Consider the following 19,976-nt stretch of genomic DNA (forward strand, 5'->3'; position numbering starts at 1 on the left):
AGGATATCAGAAAGAAAAGAAATTAATGTCAATTCTTTTCAAATTATTCTACATTAAGAAAAGAATTAGTAACTTCGAAATATTTTATTTATTTTAAGAAAATACATTTTTTCGCGAATATGTTCAAAACATTTGAACATATATTAATTAGATGTACAAATTAATTCGGTGCTTTTATATTTAATCAATTATAACTCTGTTACAAATTTAAATATTTTTCTTTTTCTGTTTTAAGATTTTAAAGTCCTAACATTAATATTAAAAAATATTATATTAAATCTTTAAGTTCTGCGAATTTTATGTTTAAAAATATTAATTCAAATAAAATTACAACAAATTTTTAATCCAAATAATTGCCGCTAACTTTTACGATCTTCTGTCATTTTTCTAACAAGAGTTAAATGACAATAGAATGATGACTCTTAGAATAAAAGAATAAAAGAAGTTATCTCCTAGAATAAAAGAAGTTATCAATGATTGTTCATTTTATCAGCATTCTGGAAGCACTATCCTTTAAGGCTATGTTGCATGGAACGAAACAAGTGATAGTTCCAAGGCATTGCATCTGGAAAGTAAGCAGAATGAGGAAGGACCAATTTAGATCTAATATGGTATTGAGTAGCGATCTAATGTTATCATGTTGCAAAACAATTGATTGTTTTGCAACATGATAACGTTTTGATACTATTAATGGATGTTTTTTCGCTAATTCTTCCTTTAATTTGAGTAATTGTTGGTTGCCTTTATAATATTCGATAAATAGATACAACATTGCTGAAACAAGTTTCTACATTCTAAAACTGTATAAAAACGATATATTACAAAATATATTATAAAGAAATTATAGAAATTGAATATTGATAAGTTGGTGATTAATCACTTATTTTTTATATTAAATGTACTGTTGTTAGTAATCCTTGGTGATTCAATTCCTAAACTCGTGAATAACACAGGTATTTCAGTGTTTAAGGTGATAATAAAGACTATTACAAAAAAATATTACTGTTATTCACAAACTTGATTACTAATCAGTAATGCTTCTAAGTACTTAACGGTTATTAAAATAAGAGTTAATATTTCAGAGTAATTTAATAATATTTCACATTAATGATTAGTATGTAGAAACAATTAGTATGTAGAAATAATGATAGTACAACGATTTGTTATATTTCCTTACAATATATTTTGTAGTATATCGTTTTTTATACAGTTTTAGAATGTAGAAACTTGTGTCAGCAATGTTGTATCTATTTATCGAATATTATAAGTAATATTCTGAATTCAAATATTTGCAAAACAATGTAAATTTTTGATAAAAAAAAGCATAAATTTTTTCGTCATTATTATGAACTGTTTTGTATTGTTTCTTTTCAATCTAACTTACTGTTTGTATTAATATTTGCTATAATATAAACTCTGACTAAAAATTTTAATGCTAGAGGTTATACTGATTTGTTATTGTTCATTATATCAATAAGGTAGATGATACCGGTTCTAAGTTGATTATTGTATTATTTTCAACATATGCTATTATTATACTTTTTAAATATATATATATATATATAAGAACATTTACGTTTATATTAAAACGATATACTTTTTTTATTATTTAGACAAAAACATCAAACATTGATTCACTTTATTTTATTTGTTTCTATCTAATTTAATACAAGCTATATCTTGCAATAATAACATAATATATTCAAAATAATTTATAATTAAGCATTTCCTCTTGTCTGATCTAAATATTACAAAATAGATCAATTACTGATTTTAAAAACTCTATTCTCAGAAATATCTTTCACGATTTTTCTCCTGTATCTATTTTTTTCTAATGCAATTGAAGAATACTCTATTTTGATCTTTATGAAATGCTTGATATAATAAATGTGCTACCAAAGAAAAACTTTGTTTATTGTACTATTTAATAAAATTTCTCAATTGTAGATACCACAAAAGAATTTTGTTTGTCTTCTCATTCTTACAGATGATGGTATTTTCTCAAGTTCTTTATTTGCTTCATCTACTTTTCTCTTCAATTCTTTTATAGTGTTGTAATCACCTATAAGCATTATTAAGTCATCTGTTCAAATATCTACTTCATCTATTATACTTTTCTGCGACCATCATCCACTGCATTTGTATTGTCTGTAAGAAGTTGTTTTGATGAAGATATTGGAGGAATCTCAATAAGAACATCATTAGTGAATTGTGCGGTATTTCCATCATGAATTTATAAATTTATAACTTAAAAATCACTTTACAATAACACTTAAAAATTGCAGTTAAAATCAATACATATATGTGCATTTCTTTCTACAGTTATAGCGTTTTTCATTGGGAAAATGAGTGCCCACTCAATGCGCACTAGTCGTGGACGATGTGTTTCATTGGGAATTTCAGTGCACATTAAAATCATGCGTCGTGTTTTATTGGAAAATGTAGTGTCGAGGTTTTGCATTTTCGTGCACAAATTCGGCACGAGCTCGAAGAGATGGTGTCGGTTGAGTGCAAAACATGGCGGCGCAGAACAGAGATATTTTAAATGAACAAACGTATGTGATAATTTCGGATTTCCTTTCATTTTCATCCAGCAGTGATGAAGATGAGTATTTTCTTCGAAATCCGAGGCGAATTGTTCCTAAAATGAAAAACTTTTTGCAAATAGCACATCAATATTCCGATCACGACGTAAGTTTATTGTTATAATTTAGCTTGTGAAAATAAAAGTAGAAAGTAATTTTTATTTTTGTTGTAGTTCAAATCCCATTTTCGAGTTTCGAGGGCAACAGCATATGATATTATAAATAATTTTGAAAATTCGACGTTCTATTCTGATGATACAAGCCACGAAGGTATTAAACCGTCCTCTGCTGAATCACACGTTTTATCTTTTTTGTGGTAAGTTTTACATATACATGTATAGTTTTTAATTCATCCACCACTCATATTATATATATATATATATAATATTAAAAAGATTTCAAAAAATATTACTTTGTATAGGTTTGCAGGAAATAAAGTGTGCTTAAGAGATGTTGCACAAAGATTTGGAATATGCGCTACAACGATTTTTCGACAAAATAAAAGAATGATGGATTTTCTATGCGATATAGCTGGAAACGTCATCAAATTTTCTGACAAAGAAAATACTGCAAACGAATTCCTTCAAGTATGTATATTTAATTAATGTATTTTAATGAAGCTAAAGCTAGCAGCCGATTCATAGCTGAATTATGAAAGCAGTAGTTTTTAATTATTATTTAATAAATGTCAATTTCTTGTTAATTAATTATTTAATGCTAAACATTTTTCTATTATTCTTTAGTTCTAAACAGTGCTTATGCGAATTTGCTACTAGTTTCAGCTTTATTGTATTTTATGTATGTTTTTCTAATGAGTTATTTAATGAATATGTATATAAAATTGAAGATTGCAGGATTTCCGAAAGTTCTTGGCTGCATTGATGGGACTTTCATTAAAGTCCGAACGCCAGCCCACAAAATAAAATCGACATATGTAAATAGACATGACATCCCTTCGATAACATTGCAGGGCATATGTGATGCTCGAAAGAGATTTATAGATACATTTACAGGAATCCCGTCGAAAATTCACGATGCGCGCGTACTCAAATTATCAGATATATGCGACGAGTTGCCAGGAATATGTGAAGCCGGAAAATATCACATCCTAGGCGATGGAGCGTATCCAATAAGAGAATGGCTTATTATACCATTTAAAGACTACGGAAATCTGTCTGCAAAGGATAAACAATTTAATAAAATGCTATCTGCGACTCGAGTATTGATCGAGAATGCGTTTGGACTGTTGAAAGGTCGTTTTCGACAATTAATCGAAGTAGATCTACATACTGTTGATAAAATATCAAAATTTATTACATCATGTTGCGTTTTGCATAACTTATGCATAGACAACAACGATAACTTTGATGTCGATATTGTTATAGAAAACAATGAAGATTATAATAATGAAGGCAGAGGTCAACAAGAAGCTCTATTACGAAGATTAGGGGAAGTAAAAAGAAACCAATTGATGAATGTACTTTTTCCATGAAATAAAAATCAATACAATATGAAATTATCAAACGTTTATTTGTCCTGTGGCAAATAAGTACATACTTTCCAATAAAAAACAAAACGTATAAAAACAAAGCATATTTTTTTTATAACACGTACATATTGATTATTTTTTCAAAATTCATATATTATATCTCTTATTTATTTCATAAACATGTAATTTTTTAACATACACGCTTTTTCAAAAAGTTTGATTGTAAAATTAAATAACACTGTTTTAAAATTAAATAACACAATAAGTTTACTTTATACTGGTTCATACTTAATAGTCTGAGCAGTACTATATCTTTTGTAAAGAAAAATATGCATACGCTAATATTAAAAATCAGTAATATTAAAAACAAAGACATACAATTAGTAAACGTACAAAATTATAAGAAAAAAAAAAATAATTAAAATTATATATCACATCCAACGTTTTAGTTAGGAACTTTCATATTAACATATGGTTCAGGCTGATTTTACATTAGTCTTTCTTTGGTTTTTTTTAATACTTGCTTGTTTCTGTATCATCTTACTTTAGTTCCCGCTACTTTTATTTGGCGAACAACTCCCGTATTAAATTCAACTTTTCTTGGTGACGTCTTTCTTTTGCCGCTTCTTTATTTTTCCAGTATTCCATCCTTTTATCAGTATCACTTGGTTTCGATTTTTTTGTCTTCGGTGATGAGCTATCAGTAGAATGTGTAGAGGCACTATCATTGCAGATTTCTTCCGACATTCTTGTATTCAATTTAGGATATTTAACGCTCCTTGCATTTCGCAACACCTCGGGCTCAATACTATCGTCCGAATGAACAATTTTACGTAATTCTTCTTCGAATGGTACATCCTCTCTAGAGCTGCCTGATTTAGAGTTGTTCTCAACTGCTTTTTTTTTCCTTTTGAGAACGGTTTTATACCGATTTTCAACTTGAAGAGGAGTTTTTAATACGTCCAACATCGTCAGCATATCTTTTGAAATTTGCGCCCACATCAATTTTTTAGTTTTGAATTTTTTCATGGGACTGACATATATATTTCATATTTATCGAGAAGAAACGATGTTCCTGAATTGCTCCAGTAATCTGAAAATCACGTTGTTTAATGATTAATACAATAGTCTACATTATAGCACCAGTAGACCTATTAGTAGGTATTACAATAATGTAAAAATTTTGTGAAGTCAAAGATTTTAAAAAATCTTTTATATTTTATATTACATTTTTCATATTATATTTATTTCATTTATATTATATTTATATATATTCTATTATACATATATATTATATGTATTTTATTTGTTAATAATATATTTAGATTATATTTATTAACGTATCATTCTTCGTTTCGTATCGTATTAATTTTCTGCTCGAATATAACAAATACCATATTTTACAAATTTTATAGTACATTATCATAGTGCTATGAATAGTCGTAAATGCTTTATTAAAACAGATTTACCGCTACTCTTCTTTTCTTTTTTATCGTACTCCTGCGATTGTGATTCATTCTGATCATACTCCTGTGATTCAAAGGATTCAAACATGAGTGCTTCATTTTCTTTATTATACTCCGATAGCTGATCTTCATTGCTGCGATTATCACCTTGAATATTCGCGTGGAATATCAATTGTTCTCTGTAATACAAAATATATTGACATTTTACACTGCCATATACAGGGTGAGTAAGGATCCTCTGCAACAAACTTAGGCAGATTGTTTGGAAAGTCATTCTGATTAAAAAATGTCATATGAACATAGATCCTATTCTTAATATTTACAGACCTCAAATGTTCGACAGAATTTGACAATCACTGCTACGATGGTGTATAATAATACACAAATGGTAATAAAAGTAATCAGATTCAGAATAAACACATTGAACAACTCTTGTAAACTGTCCGCAAGGATACTTGAAGAAATAAATGCATAATTCATTTCATAACTGTACATGTCACCTAAATTTTACAACTTCTGTAACTATGTAAATATTAAGAATAGGACCTGTGTCCATATAACATTTTTTACTCAGAATGATCTTCCAAACAATTTGTCAAAGTTCGTTGCAGAGGTCCTCTGACTTACCCTTTATTTTTTTTTTAATTTTTTTTCTGTTGTGTACATTTGAATTCTGTAGAACTTTGATTCTTTGAAGAAATAATGAAAAACAAGATTGCTTGGAATTAATATATGTATGTAAGAAACTGAAGAGTTCCTGTTTACCCTAAAGTAAACTTACTTATTTTTTTAAAGTAAACTTGTAAAATAAAATGGTAATTATATTTTATAAAATAAACTTTGCTCTTAACTTCTTAATGTGCTTTTTCGGAAGATTTCGATAGCTTGCAATTAATACATCTCAAAAAAATTTTACTTACTCATCTTCAATCACTCGAGATATTTCTTCAATTTTCTGATTTTCGCTTCCATATAGAACACACAATCCATTTTTAATCACAAGTTTTATATATTGTATGCTGTAGGTATCGTCATCTGAAATTAATTGACACAAGAATCAATAATATTCAGTTAATATTCTTTTATGTATATATTTTTGAATATCAAATGAATTGTGTTTTACAAGCTTTACAAGGGGTTATATATGCATTCAAGTTTTTCGAGTAGACAATATCCAAAAACTATTATGTACATAAGTACATATGTCTTTGCCGACAATTTATTTATACTACGGGAATAACCTCAAAATCCAAAATCATGCAAGTCCTATATAATTCTATACTTACTCATTAATTTATTGTATAACTCTGTTTCACTTGATAGAAGTTTTAACGAGAGCATGTCATTATTGACTTTGAAAGAAATGCTTAATTCTTCTGATTGTTCCATAGTGAAGTTTACGTTAATGCATATATTTTCTTTCAATCCGAGGCGAATCGGTTCTTATGCGCACTCATCAAGTCATAAGTGTTTCATTGGGCGTGCAAAAAAACTTGCACTGTCGGTAAACTCGGGTAGTGTCGTCTAAACTCCACGAGTTCCTAATGCGCACTCAGTGCATCCCAATGAAAAACGCTATTAGAATGTCCTTATTTTTGGGATGGTGAAAAATTGTAAGAATAGTATTGACTTTTAGTTTCTTTTTCCATCCACTCATATTTTTTTCTACCTTTCTGCCTAAGAGTGGGTCTATAAAAGTATCCAAAATTACTGTTATACACTGCTCAAAAGAATGATGGCATAGATAATTTATTGCCGAAAATTGGCTAACTTTGACTGGCGATCATTTCACGAAAAATTATTGTAGACTGATTTTTTTTTTCAAAATGAAGCTTGAAGTCTCTACTTTAAGAATGTATCTCCATTTTTTTCATGCGATGTACCTTTATCCCTGACATATGAGAGCATGTTTGGTATACTGAAAATTGCAAAGTTTGACGGAATACACGGACGTGGACAATTTTTTTTCAGGGACGCCGTTTGCATCGTCATAAAGTTCAAATATTCCCCTTCAATTTGAACAAAAAAATGGAGTCGCTACAATTTTTTTCGCAAAGTTACAGTCCTTCAAAAATATCGGTGTTTTTGGCCTTCGAGCCAAGTGTGCACGCATGTGTGTGTGTCCGTGACAGAAGAGATAAGGAGCCCGATGTAATGTTCGTCATTTCCACAGTCAATAATTTCTGTGGAAGTGACGAACCACGGGGTCCTTATATCTTCTGTCACGAACACAGACACACATGCATGCACACTTGGCCCGAAGGCCAAAAACGATATTTTTGAAGGGCTGTAACTTTGCGAAAAAATTGTAGCGACTCCATTTTTTTGTTCAAATTGAAGGGGAAGATTTGAACTTTATGACGATGCAAACGGCGTCCCCGAAAAAAAATTGTCCACGTCCGTATATTCCGTCAAACTGCAATTTTCAATATACCAAACATGCCTTCAGATGTCAGGGGTTACAGGGGTAGAGGTAAGCTAAGACTCCATGCATGCGGTGAGCTGCGGCAAATGCTGCGATGACCAATCAGGAGACAGACGCATGCCGGAGCTTGCCGCAACTGGACTTGCGCCTCCCTCCTGATTGGTCATCGCAGCCGTTTGCCGGAGCTCACCGCATGCATGGAGTCTTAGCTTTACTCTTACAGCTAATGTAGACGAGCCTTTATGGAGCGAAAATGATTAGCGTTAGCAGCGCTCTCTGAGATGGGACATCTGAGAAATCGGAACTAATTTGTGGCCGCCATATTGCTACGTTGCGTTCGCTTTAATGCTTTAATCCTTTAAGCTAAGCCTTCAATAAGAAAAAAAAAGTGTTACGAAGAAGAGGTGTTACGAGGAAGAAGCACGAGAAGAAGCAGGTGCGAGAAGGAAAAACTTTTAGTATTACTGCCAGTAACGACAACCAAAGTGCAAGTTTTGTTTTTATATATTGTATTGTATTTATATATAAATATTATGCATTAGTATAATTATCCACTTTTTACTAACAGAGACTAATAAGTAAAAAATAAAAGTAAGCTTTGCAATATGCTAACATAACAAGAGCAAGTTTGATAAAGATTGTAGAAATTCTTAGCGATGCATGCCTACATCAAGTTTGTGCTTAGTTTCTGCTGTTAATCTGCTGCTAAAAAATTTAATACACCTTGTGAACAAGCTATTTCAGCAAATTGATGACTAAAAACAAGAAGAATATGTTATGACTATCCTTGAACGTAATGTTAAATCATGTTATATTAGCTGGTTACTTCTTGAACATGAGCTGCATGCAGGCACAGATAGCTAAAATTTATTCATGGAATCTACTCTATATATATATATATATATATATATATATATAATTTATGAAGATATTTATGTACTCTCTCTCTCTCTCTCCCTCTCTCTCTCTCTCTCTCCTCTCTCTCTCTCTCTCTCTCTTGCAGAAGGACTACAAGAAGACTTCAACAAGAGAAGAAGAAAAACAAGAAGAAACAGTTACTCAAGAACCACCAAAATCTTTTCCCTGTTAGCGACAAACAACTTGTTCTATTTGAGTATGTATGATACTGTAATATTATATACTGATGATGTAAATATCTATTTAACTAAATACAGGTTTATTTTTTTTATAGGTCTCATAATAGCGGGATCAAGATGGTACGAATATGTTGTACCAAGATATTCGACAGGGAAGACAGCACCATCGCATAAATTCCAACGAAATGCTGAACGTAGGCTACAATGGTTCAAGAATTTGAAAATGGAGCCAGTGGAGGGACCTGAGGAGAAAAAGTTATGAGTATGCTACAACCATTTTAGGGACAGAGATAATATACAGTTTTATTACAAATTTCTTTTAATATTATTATAAAATTTAGTATTATTAACAAATTATTGTCCTTATATTTTTGTTTAAGGTATTAATATTTTCTTTATGTATACATATTTACATTTTTTTCGTCAAATATATACATTTCACAGAATACACATTATTTTCTGCATTTTTACTTCGCACTAATATTCCTCGTATTTCCTATATATACTACACGCATATACGTGTTAATATGTGGCATAGACAGCTATACATACACACATATTGACACATGACGCCATATTGAATTTTAGTACCACCGAAGAAATGTCCCATTTCAGAGAGCGCCACAAACGTTGGACGCTAAATATACATGGGAGTTTAACAGCCCTGCTCAGGGGATTCAAACTCATCTCTTATGAGAAGGGGAACGTAGTGTACCTCAAGGAAGAGTACGGACACCGTATGTCAGCGTTTTGATTGGTTCCGCCATGTTTGGGTCCGCTTCCGGTAAAGTTCCGAGCACATTGCCAGGTAAAGCCCTAAACACAATGTCAGGCAACAGGCAATAAGAATAAAAATAGACCAATCACAATAGATTATTCTTGTAATAGTCGATTGTGATTGGTCTATTTTTATTCTTATTGCCTGTTGCCTGGCATTGTGTTTAGGGCTTAACAAGCGAAGAAGCAAGAAATATGAGCTAAAGGATCAGCTAATTACGATTAAAGTTATATGTCGTCTATAACCGGCCAATGGCATTTATGCTCGCTGCTATAGAAAAAGAAAAAGAAGTGTACACTCAGAGGCAGGTATGATGGTGGGTAAGGCGACAGTTCCCCGAAAAGTGGAGGGGATAACGTTGGTACCAACGAAAATCTCTGCATGATATAACTTTAGTTTCTGTAGATTAGTACTACTGTTGAAGTAGTAAGTCTATTAGTTTGCGTAAACCTTTTGACAGGTGTGCGCACGTGTAAATAATACTGTACAACTATTATATATAAAAACGTAAATATAAAATATATTGTAGTATTTCATTAAAATAAAATTAAGCAAAAATGACAAGTAAATGGAAACCTAAAATACGTAATAAGTGAGATAAATAAGTGAAAATATAAGTAATAAAATAATAAGTGAGCATACAAAGTGAACAAGAGAAAAAAATAATAAATATTGTATTTACATAAGTTGTGTGCGCGTGTGTGTGCGTGTGCGTTTGCGTGTACGTGTGCGTGTGTGTGTGTGTGTGTGTGTGTGATTTTGAAAGAGCGGAACGAAACGCATTAAAAATTGTTTTTTCTGGTGTTAAAGTAATTGGCTGCTTTTTTCATTATAGCCAGGTAATAAAAAATAACAACACATAATAATAAACATGAAATGTACATCACTTTTCTTTATATTGCTTCCTTATTACAGGTGTTAGTACATAATGCAATAAAGCATAGAATATTAAAGGACAAAAATAATAATGAAGAAATAGGATATGGTGTAATTAAATTATTAATATCTTTAGCTTTGTTGCCTAAACTTTTAATAGAGGAAGGCTTCAATACAATTTCAGCAATCATTTTTGCCAATTGCAAATATATTGAGCCATTTCTTAATTATTATAAAAGAACATAACGGTTGTAAACCCGAGTCATTCTGTGTATATAAACAATTACATAAAACTAATAATATATCAGAGCAACATAACAGAGAACTCAAAGAAAAACTGAATAAACATTCTACAATCGTCGCATTTTTAGGTATTTGTACACAGTTTGTATTTGTACACTTATTTTCAGAAAATTTTTAATGTTTTTATAATTAAGTATTGTTTACAGCAAACTTGGCAAACCATAAAAAAATATACACAGTATTATTAATCATCCTGCATTTTGGTCAAGATCTAAGAATAATATTTTAAAGGAAAAAGAAGAAAAATTACAAAAAATTTGAAGCAGAATAAATAATAATACAAACATAAATATGTTATTAATTTTATACGAACTTTATTCGAATACGAACTTTATAAACGAATTTTATACGATCAGAATTAATAGGAAAAGAAATAAATTTATAAACACATTCTTAATTTTTTTATTCTTCTTTTAATTTTCCTTCTTGTTGCACAAACTTGCGATTATCTGACTTCTCATGGCTTATACATCTACTTATAATATATGACTTTTATTTTGCTACAGATATTTCTTTTAAAAATTGATCCTCAATTTTTGGAGAAACTATATATTTCTGTATCAGATCCCAAATCCTAATAACCATATTTGTAGAGGCAAGTATTGGCAACAAATCCTATTTGAAAGATAAAAGCTGAAAGATAAAAAACATATATGATTTAGTACACTCAACAAGATGGTAATAAACATTGAATATATCTATAGAAAGCGTCGATAAAAAATAACTGTAAACATCAATTTTACAAACCTGCTCTCGTCAATCTGTCATGGCTTTGCTGGTGACGAATATTTGACATCAGAATGTAATTTCAGCTTCTGTTTATAACTAGAACACAGTTCCTTCAAAATTTGGCAAACCTTATTCCACAGAAAATTATTCTCTGGATATCAACTTTCAGCGAGCATATGGATTGCTAGAAAATTGAAAAAAAAATTCAAAAGAAAGAATCGATTCAACATGTACAATTACAAACAGCATGAACATAAATATTTTATCTTTTATCCTATGTAAATATAAACTACTTATCTGATAATTATTTATCCTTGATTTATATCTCTCTAGTTTCCTTGCTTACACTTCTCTCATTATGCATGAATTCCATTCCATAGATGACAATGATGCAAATTGATCCAGGTACAAAGAACGATGCTATAACCATCAGTGATGTTCATCAAGGCTTGGAATTTGGCAACCTTATTCCACAATAATTATTTTCTACTAACATTCTGCAAATGCGTACATGGCTAGGAAACTGGAACAAAAATTAAATCCAAGGGAAGAATCAATTTAACAACATTTACAATTATAAACAGCATTTAAATATTTAATATTTTATCTTATGTAAATATAAATTACTTATCTGACATATATTTGTCGATGACAATGAAGGTAAATTGATTCCAGTGCGAAGAACTATGCTTCAACAACAAGTAATATTTACTGTGACATGTCAAAACAGTGAAAAATTAAAATTATTTAATTACATATAATTATTGTTTATCTACTTACACACACACACACACACACCCAACTTATGTAAATACAATATTTATTATTTTTTTCTCTTGTTCACTTTGTATGCTCACTTATTATCTTATTATTTATATTCTCACTTATTTACCTCACTTATTACGTATTTTAGGTTTCCATTTACTTGTTATTTTTACTTAATTTTATTTTAATGAAATACTACAATATATTTTATATTTACGTTTTTATATATATAGTTGTACAGTATTATTTACACGCGCGCACACCTGTCAAAAGGTTTACACAAACTAACAGACTTACTACTTCAACAGTGGTACTAATCTACAGAAACTAAAATTATATCGTGCAGAGATTTTCGTTGGTACCAACGTTATCCCCTCCACTTTTCGGGAAACTGTCGCCTTACCATGATGGAGTCCCTCGGCGATGTCATATACGCCTGTAAAACAATCGAAAGCGATGACAAGCATATACGCATACGCATATGGGCGTACTGTACAGCGCGAGAGAAGCGAAGAAGGAGAAGTGGTGGGAGACGTTCCGATGTTGCATCCTTATCGCACGTCGCACGATCGAGAGAGAAAGTATTACCAGACGTGGTACGGTTAATGGTGTCCCCAACAGCTGTCTCACTCTTTCTACGCTTGAATGCAGGCAATATGAGTGAGACAGCTATAGAAACACCGCGCTGTCTCTATAGGTGTCTCGCTCGCTCTAATAGCCATATATCGCGCTTTCCTCTTTTCTCCTTAGCAGAAATGCTGATCAAGGAGGCAATCCTGTCTATAGACCAGAAAAATAAGCTATTTTCGCGAATTTTTTTTTTCGGAAACTAAGCAGACGATTGATTTCAAACTTAATAAAAATAATAATATATATTTTATTGATGAGAATGAATTTTTATGGCGTTATAAAACAGAAAAGCGCGATACATTTTTTATGCTGTAAGATATGTCAAATTGCGAGCATAAATGCCATTGGCTATTACAGCGAATGAAACACCTATAGAGATAGTGCGGTGCATGTAAAAAATTAATATTTTTTTATTTCGCTAGTTCACACGATAGATAGACATGTTTCGAATATGTAATTAGATGCTGAAGTCGATCGATCGACTTTTTTTATATAAAAAAAGTTTTTTCTCTGATTTCAGGAGATGCTATATAGCGTCTCGTTATTATTATTGTAATTTTTATTATTATTAAATGTCTCCTAATTTTTTCTCATATTTTCAAGAGCGGAGCCTATATTTTAAGTAGCATTTTAAGGAAGATGTTGCATTTATTCTTCCTCCTTCTCGTAGTCTTTTCAAAAGATATGTTGCGTCTAAAAAGAATTGCACAATTTGACATATCTTACGGCATAAAATAAGTTTTTTCGTAAATTTCATGAAATATCGTTTTCTTGCAAATAAAATATTCTTAACGTAAAATTATCGATATTTATGACGATTTTTCAAATATAATTTTTAAATGCCTTAAAATATTAAAAAAGTAGTTCGTTTTTATTTCCTTAATTCAAACGAGTTAGCGGCAAGTTCGTAGATTAATTATTTTACTTGCGTTTTTGTCCCAGTCTACCGTATTTCGAGATTTTATAGGAACCGTGAAACGGCGCGCGCCTATACACGTCACGTTATTTTTTGTATATTATATTTGCTACATTATTATTCATATAACGCTATAAAAATTCATTCTCATCAATAAAATATATATTATTATTTTTATTAAGTTTGAAATCAATCTGCTTAGTTTCCGAAAAAAAAAATTCGCGAAAATAGCTTATTTTTCTGGTCTATAGACAGGATTGCCTCCTTGATCGGCATTTCTACTAAGGAGAAAAGAGGAAAGCGCGATATATGGCTATTAGAGCGAGCGAGACACCTATAGAGACAGCGCGGTGTTTCTATAGCTGTCTCACTCATATTGCCTGCATTCAAGCGTAGAAAGAGTGAGACAGCTGTTGGGGACACCATTAACCGTACCACGTCTGGTAATGCTTTCTCTCTCGATCGTGCGACGTGCGATAAGGATGCAACAACGGAACGTCTCCCACCACTTTTCCCTCTTCGCTTCTCTCACGCTGTACAGTACGCCCATATGCATATGCGTATATGCCTGTCATGGCTTTCAATTGTTTTACAGGCGTATACGACATCGCCGAGGGACATCATACCTGCCTCTGAGTGTACATAGTGGAAGTGTGTTAAAAGAAAAGTGAGTTTTTGTGTTTTATATATTGTGATTAATATTTTTATAAAATAGGTAATATAAAAATATATGTAGCAATCAATATATTGTGTAAATATACGTGTAGGTGTAAGTTATATAATCTGTTCTTTATTATAGCATAAAAATGCCTAAATGTATTGCAAAAAATTGTAAGAGTGCATCGACCAAGGGAATTAAAATGTGTTCTTTTCCAGAAGAAAGGGAAATGCAAATGTTGTGGATAAGAAATATAGGTCGAAGTAACTGGCAGCCGAAAAAGGATTCACGTTTGTGTGAGATATGTTATGTTGTCTGTTAATATATACACAATATAATTATGTTGTCTGTTTTAATATATACACAATTTCTTTGTTTCTATATTCAATACCTATTTACTTTATGTTGTTCTTTGCATAGTTTCATTTTGCTGATGATCAGTGGGAAACAATGAGAGTCGATGGAAAAAAAGTTAAAATGGAAAACTGTACCAACACTATTTGGGGAAGATACTCAAATTCGAATAGATGTAATAAAAAAAATGTTAGCAAGGTATACAATTAAAGATTTATCTACAATGACTTAAGAATATGGCTGTAAAGCTGTAAGATGCGAAATAAATTCTTTTTATTTGCTGACAGCCTACGTTACAATCTTACAGCCATATTTTTACAGTTATCGTGGATGAACCTTAGAAGCTATAATACAGTTAAATGTAAAATATGTGACGTTAATATAAAAGTAGTGGAATACTTTCCATTATTTATATATAATATATATAACATTATTTATATATAAGCAGTATATTTATTTATAACAGATGAGCAATAATATACTGTTTGTTTTTTAAGAACTATCTATCAAGGAAAAGAGTTTATCAACAAGTGTAAATCAAGGGAATACAAATACAAACAAAATGTTGGAATCACCAATAGATACAACAAAGATATCAGAGCAAAATAACAATATGGAACAAGAAGATGAAAATATACAAACTGAAATTGAATCTACTCAACTGTTGACGTTAAGTATTTCCAAAACAATTTCAGAATATGACAAAAGATTAGAAAAATTAGAAAAACGTTTATTTCAATATGAAAAAAGCAAAAAAGAAATGATGAAACAATTGCGGGACATGAAAATTAAGTTGAAGAGACTACAGCAGGAAGTAAGACCAATGACAGATATAAAAATGTTAAATAAGCTATTTAATGAAGATCAAATTAAGGTTTTAACTAATGCTTATAAAAAAATGCCGCGTTGGTGTAACAACACATTAATCAAGGCTTATCGCTTAAAATTTGCTTGCAAATCGCATGGGTATGAACAATTACTCTGAAATAATTTCCCATTGCCTTCTCTTCGAACTCTAACTCGTCATTTAGAACATTTTAAGTTTTTACCTGGTGTCTCTGAAAAGATATTTATATTATATGTTCATATGGCATGTTTATATTATATATTATATAACATTATTTGTATTTATATCGTTATCGTTAAATATTATTTAACTTTCATTATTAAGAAATTTTTATTTTAGGTATTATCAATGAATCCGCTTCATTATTATAGAGTCAATACCCCATGAAAACAGGAACGTTGTGTCCACGTGAAATCCATGTGATTTTGTGGATTCTACGTGAATAACATAATAGATCTGAAGGGGAGAGACTATGAAACACTTTCTTTATTACAGGAAATAGAATGGAGTAACTTACAGGAAAAAATTTCTGACAGCTACAAATATTGTCGGAGAAGGTTTAAGATACGGTACAACAGCAAAAGAAGAAAACAAATTTTTTTTTATTATACTTTATGACGTTTTCTTGACGTTTCCAATGTCAACACGATGTCATTAAGTTATTACTTTACTATTTGTGAAATTATATTATGATCATGTATGAATAATATTTTTTTATATATAAAATAACTCTATTATATTTCTACTTCAATTTTACAAGTTCTCTATCTTACAATTATAATAACATTAATGTTATTTATAAGTCATCAAAATTAAATATAAATATCTTGCTTGATATCTCTTTTAGTAGAATTTCAACATTCCGCACATATAACTAAATTCCCGGTTTCCCGGACACAACATGGCCGTCACAGGATCAATGTCCGTACTCTCCCTTAAGATACACTAGGGGAATGCTATTTTCAGCGCCGCCTGGAGCACCAGCTCGGAAATAACGAACTAAGAAACGAGTGGTGGGGAGATTGCCGCCATATTTAAACCATATTGCGCGCACGTGGTACATACTTATAGATATTAAAATTAAATTTACAAGTTTCTGAGCGCTATTGTAAAGTTTAAATGTTATTTACGTTACTTAAGACTACGTAAAAAATGTTTCACAAATTTAAAATAGTTTTCACTTGTAATCTTAAGTAAAGTAAATAACAGTTAAACTTAACAACATCGCTCAGAAACTTATCATTTTATGCTATTAATTTATGCAAACAATATTTTTGTGAGGATTATAATCAATATATTGTTGTGTCCGAGCCACAAGGTTTGTGGCAGCGTCCGTTATCCACGAGCCTTAGGCATCTGATGCTGATTTTGACAACTGAGTCAGGATTGTCCTGACGACGGAAAATCGATAAGAAGAAAATAACAACAACAGCTGACTGAGAGTTTCTGGCAAGCTGTCACCGTTGATAGACGCGAGTTTTGTAAAACAGAGAGTTATTCCTGTAAAAAAGCTTGAAAGAACGGTGCTGTAAATAGTAAAGCTTCTTAGTTGTTACGCAGGTGTTTTCATTTACCCGAGTGCAAGCGTGAGTGCGAGAGTGAGCGCAACATTTTGGGGGCTCATCCGGGATAAATCGCGTTATTTTAAGATTCGCGATTAAAGTGTGGTGAATGGCCCAGCGAGTGACAAGAAAGCGGCAGCATCTCGACGAGACGATGGAATCAGAGGCTGGAGCGGCGTGTTCTTCGGGCGCGGGGGAGAATGTGATGCGAGAGATGATGAAAGAGCTGCGACAACTCCGAGCAGAAAGGGAGCGAGAGCGACAAGAGCTGTAGGAGTTGCGGAGTCAGCTAACTGCGGTCGGAGAACCAACACAGCTAAGTCGCCCTGAAAATTATGCTTCTTCCGTAGAAACATTAAAGCCCGATATTTATGACGGGACGGTTCCGCTACGCGAATACATAGGGCAATTTGAATTAATCGCGCGAGCTAACGGATGGGATGATTTGAGAAAATCGGTGGAGCTGGCAGCACATTTACATGGAAAGGCACGCTCGGTTTTAGATTCGTGGGACGAAGGAAAGATCTTTGCAGAATTAAGGAATAGGTTGAAATTACGATTTGGGGATTGGGAAAATTTCTAAAATTCCTACACGCAATTTTCCAATCGAAAACAGAAATTGGGTGAAGACTTCGCTACACTGGGGGAAGAGTTAGAAAGATTAGCTCGTCTCGCCTATCCGGAGTGTTCAGTGGAAGTTCGGGATAAAATTTCATGTGCACAATTTATCGCGGCAATATCCGATGGTTTTGTTAAACAAACTTTGCAATTACAGAATGTTACATCTTTGAAAACCGCAATAGAACGAGCGATGACAGTTCGAGCAATTCAGGAAACGGTTTTTCCCCGGAGAAATGAAAAATTTGAGTCATCGCGGAGAATCGAGTTAAATAATGGGCAGAAAGATTTCTTCCGGAAAGCGGAAAACAGAGAAAATATTGAAAAAAGAAATTACGGGACGGAAATTGTTAATAAGGGAACGCGTTCGGGAAGTTTCAATAATTTGCGACGGAATAAGGGGTCGAATTTCAATGAGGACAAGAGGGAATGTTGGAATTGTGGAAAGAAAGGACATTTTCGGGCGGAATGTCCAGCATTATAATTAAATGGGCAGTCAAACTAGGATTTGCCGAGTTAGCCGGGATTGATTCGGCAGAGCGAAGCAAAATGCCGGAAATTAGAAATAAGATTAGCGTTAGACGAATAAGTTCTTCATTATTCACTTATTTAGGAAAATTGAACGGAGAATGTTGTTCATTTAGAATTAATATGGGCTCAGATGTTTCAGTTGTCAATAAGAAATTTATTAGGGATCGTGAGGATAACGGGATAGAAAATTGTTCGGATTTAGTTTATCCATCAAGAGAAAAGGTTCTGGTACATTCACGGATATTTACGAATATTGAACTAGGGAAATTTTCTTTGAGAATGCCGGTGTATGTTATGGAGATGGAGGATGATTGTTTGTTAGGAATCGATTTCCTGACAAAAACGGATGCAGAATTCGGTATTCGGACAGCTTTAGGAATTCCTCAACCAAAGGAAGAAATTGTTACTTGTGCACGAATTAGGTTGGATAAAGAACAAACACCGGAAGAAACGCCGGAAGAGATGAAATCCTTCTTTTCGCAGCATTCTGAAGAATTAGATGGTTCTCAGAAGGAAGATTTAGTTGAATTTATTTCAGAGTACAGGGACGTATTTTCGGAAACGGTCATAGCCGGGAATTGTGATGTGGTAAGACACGGGATTAGGTTATTAGACAACCGGCCGATTAAACAAAATCCTCGACGGGTTCCGTTGAAAATTCGGGCCGAAGCTGAGAAACTTGTTGAGGAAATGCGGGAGAAAGGAGTGATCGAGAAGTCGAAAAGTCCGTAGCTGTCACCCGTAGTTTTGACAAAGAAAAAAGGAACTTGTAGGTTCTGTGTGGATTTTCGGAGTCTTAATGCAGTGACTGTCCATTCCTATCCATTACCCAGGATGGATGATTTACTGGATCAGTTAGCTGGAAATGTGTGATTTTCAACAATTGATTTGAAGAATGGGTACTGGCAGGTAAAGCTTCGTGAAGAAGATAAGGAGAAGAGAGCTTTTTCTTTTGGAAAGGGACTGTGGCAATTTACAGTAATGCCATTTGGATTGTGTAATGCTCCGGCGACCTTTGAGTGAATGATAGAGGAAATTTTGCATGGGTTCTTATTTAAAATTTGTCTTGTTTATTTGGACGATGTGATCGTTTTCAGTTCGACATTTCAGGGAATGATGGAAAATCTCCGTGTGATATTTTCAAGATTACGAGATTAATTAATTTGAAAATTAATCCCAAAAAGTGTGTTTTGTTTTGTAGAAGTGTGACCTTCTTAGGTCATATTATTTCTGAAAAGGGAGTAATGACAGATCCTCAGAAGATCTCTGCAATAGCGAAATGGCCTGTTCTCAAGACTAAGAAACAAGTCCGAAGTTTTCTTAGTTTTTGTTCTTACCCATACAGCA

General features: G+C 32.2%; 2 protein-coding genes across 3 annotated transcripts; one reads left to right on the forward strand and one right to left on the reverse strand.

Annotated features, from left to right (window-relative positions):
* Nucleotides 1–2,434: 2,434 nt before the first annotated feature.
* Nucleotides 2,435–4,094, forward strand: LOC112589423 (putative nuclease HARBI1). 2 transcript variants are annotated; one of them, XM_025302607.1, is made up of 5 exons: nucleotides 2,435–2,691; nucleotides 2,759–2,901; nucleotides 3,007–3,172; nucleotides 3,433–3,838; nucleotides 3,971–4,094. In XM_025302607.1, exons 1-5 carry the CDS (start codon nucleotides 2,518–2,520, stop codon nucleotides 4,075–4,077), a joined length of 996 nt encoding a protein of 331 aa, XP_025158392.1. In that variant the 5' UTR covers nucleotides 2,435–2,517; the 3' UTR covers nucleotides 4,078–4,094. The 2 variants fall into 2 exon arrangements, with proteins under 2 accessions (XP_025158392.1, XP_025158391.1); XM_025302606.1 differs by having other exon boundaries at nucleotides 3,433–4,094.
* Nucleotides 4,095–4,839: 745 nt separating this feature from the next.
* LOC112589425 (uncharacterized) lies at nucleotides 4,840–7,486 on the reverse strand. Its single transcript, XM_025302608.1, has 5 exons — nucleotides 7,424–7,486; nucleotides 6,827–7,229; nucleotides 6,461–6,575; nucleotides 5,544–5,719; nucleotides 4,840–5,167 (listed from the first exon to the last, which is right to left on the reverse strand). The coding sequence occupies exons 2-5, from the start codon at nucleotides 6,927–6,929 to the stop codon at nucleotides 5,100–5,102; spliced, it is 462 nt and encodes a 153-aa protein (XP_025158393.1). The 5' UTR covers nucleotides 6,930–7,229; nucleotides 7,424–7,486; the 3' UTR covers nucleotides 4,840–5,099.
* Between the last annotated feature and the right edge of the window lie 12,490 nt (nucleotides 7,487–19,976).

This window comes from Harpegnathos saltator, unplaced genomic scaffold (genome assembly GCF_003227715.2).
Source record: "Harpegnathos saltator strain DR-91 unplaced genomic scaffold, Hsal_v8.6 scaffold505, whole genome shotgun sequence".
Taxonomy (NCBI): Eukaryota; Metazoa; Arthropoda; class Insecta; order Hymenoptera; family Formicidae; genus Harpegnathos; species Harpegnathos saltator.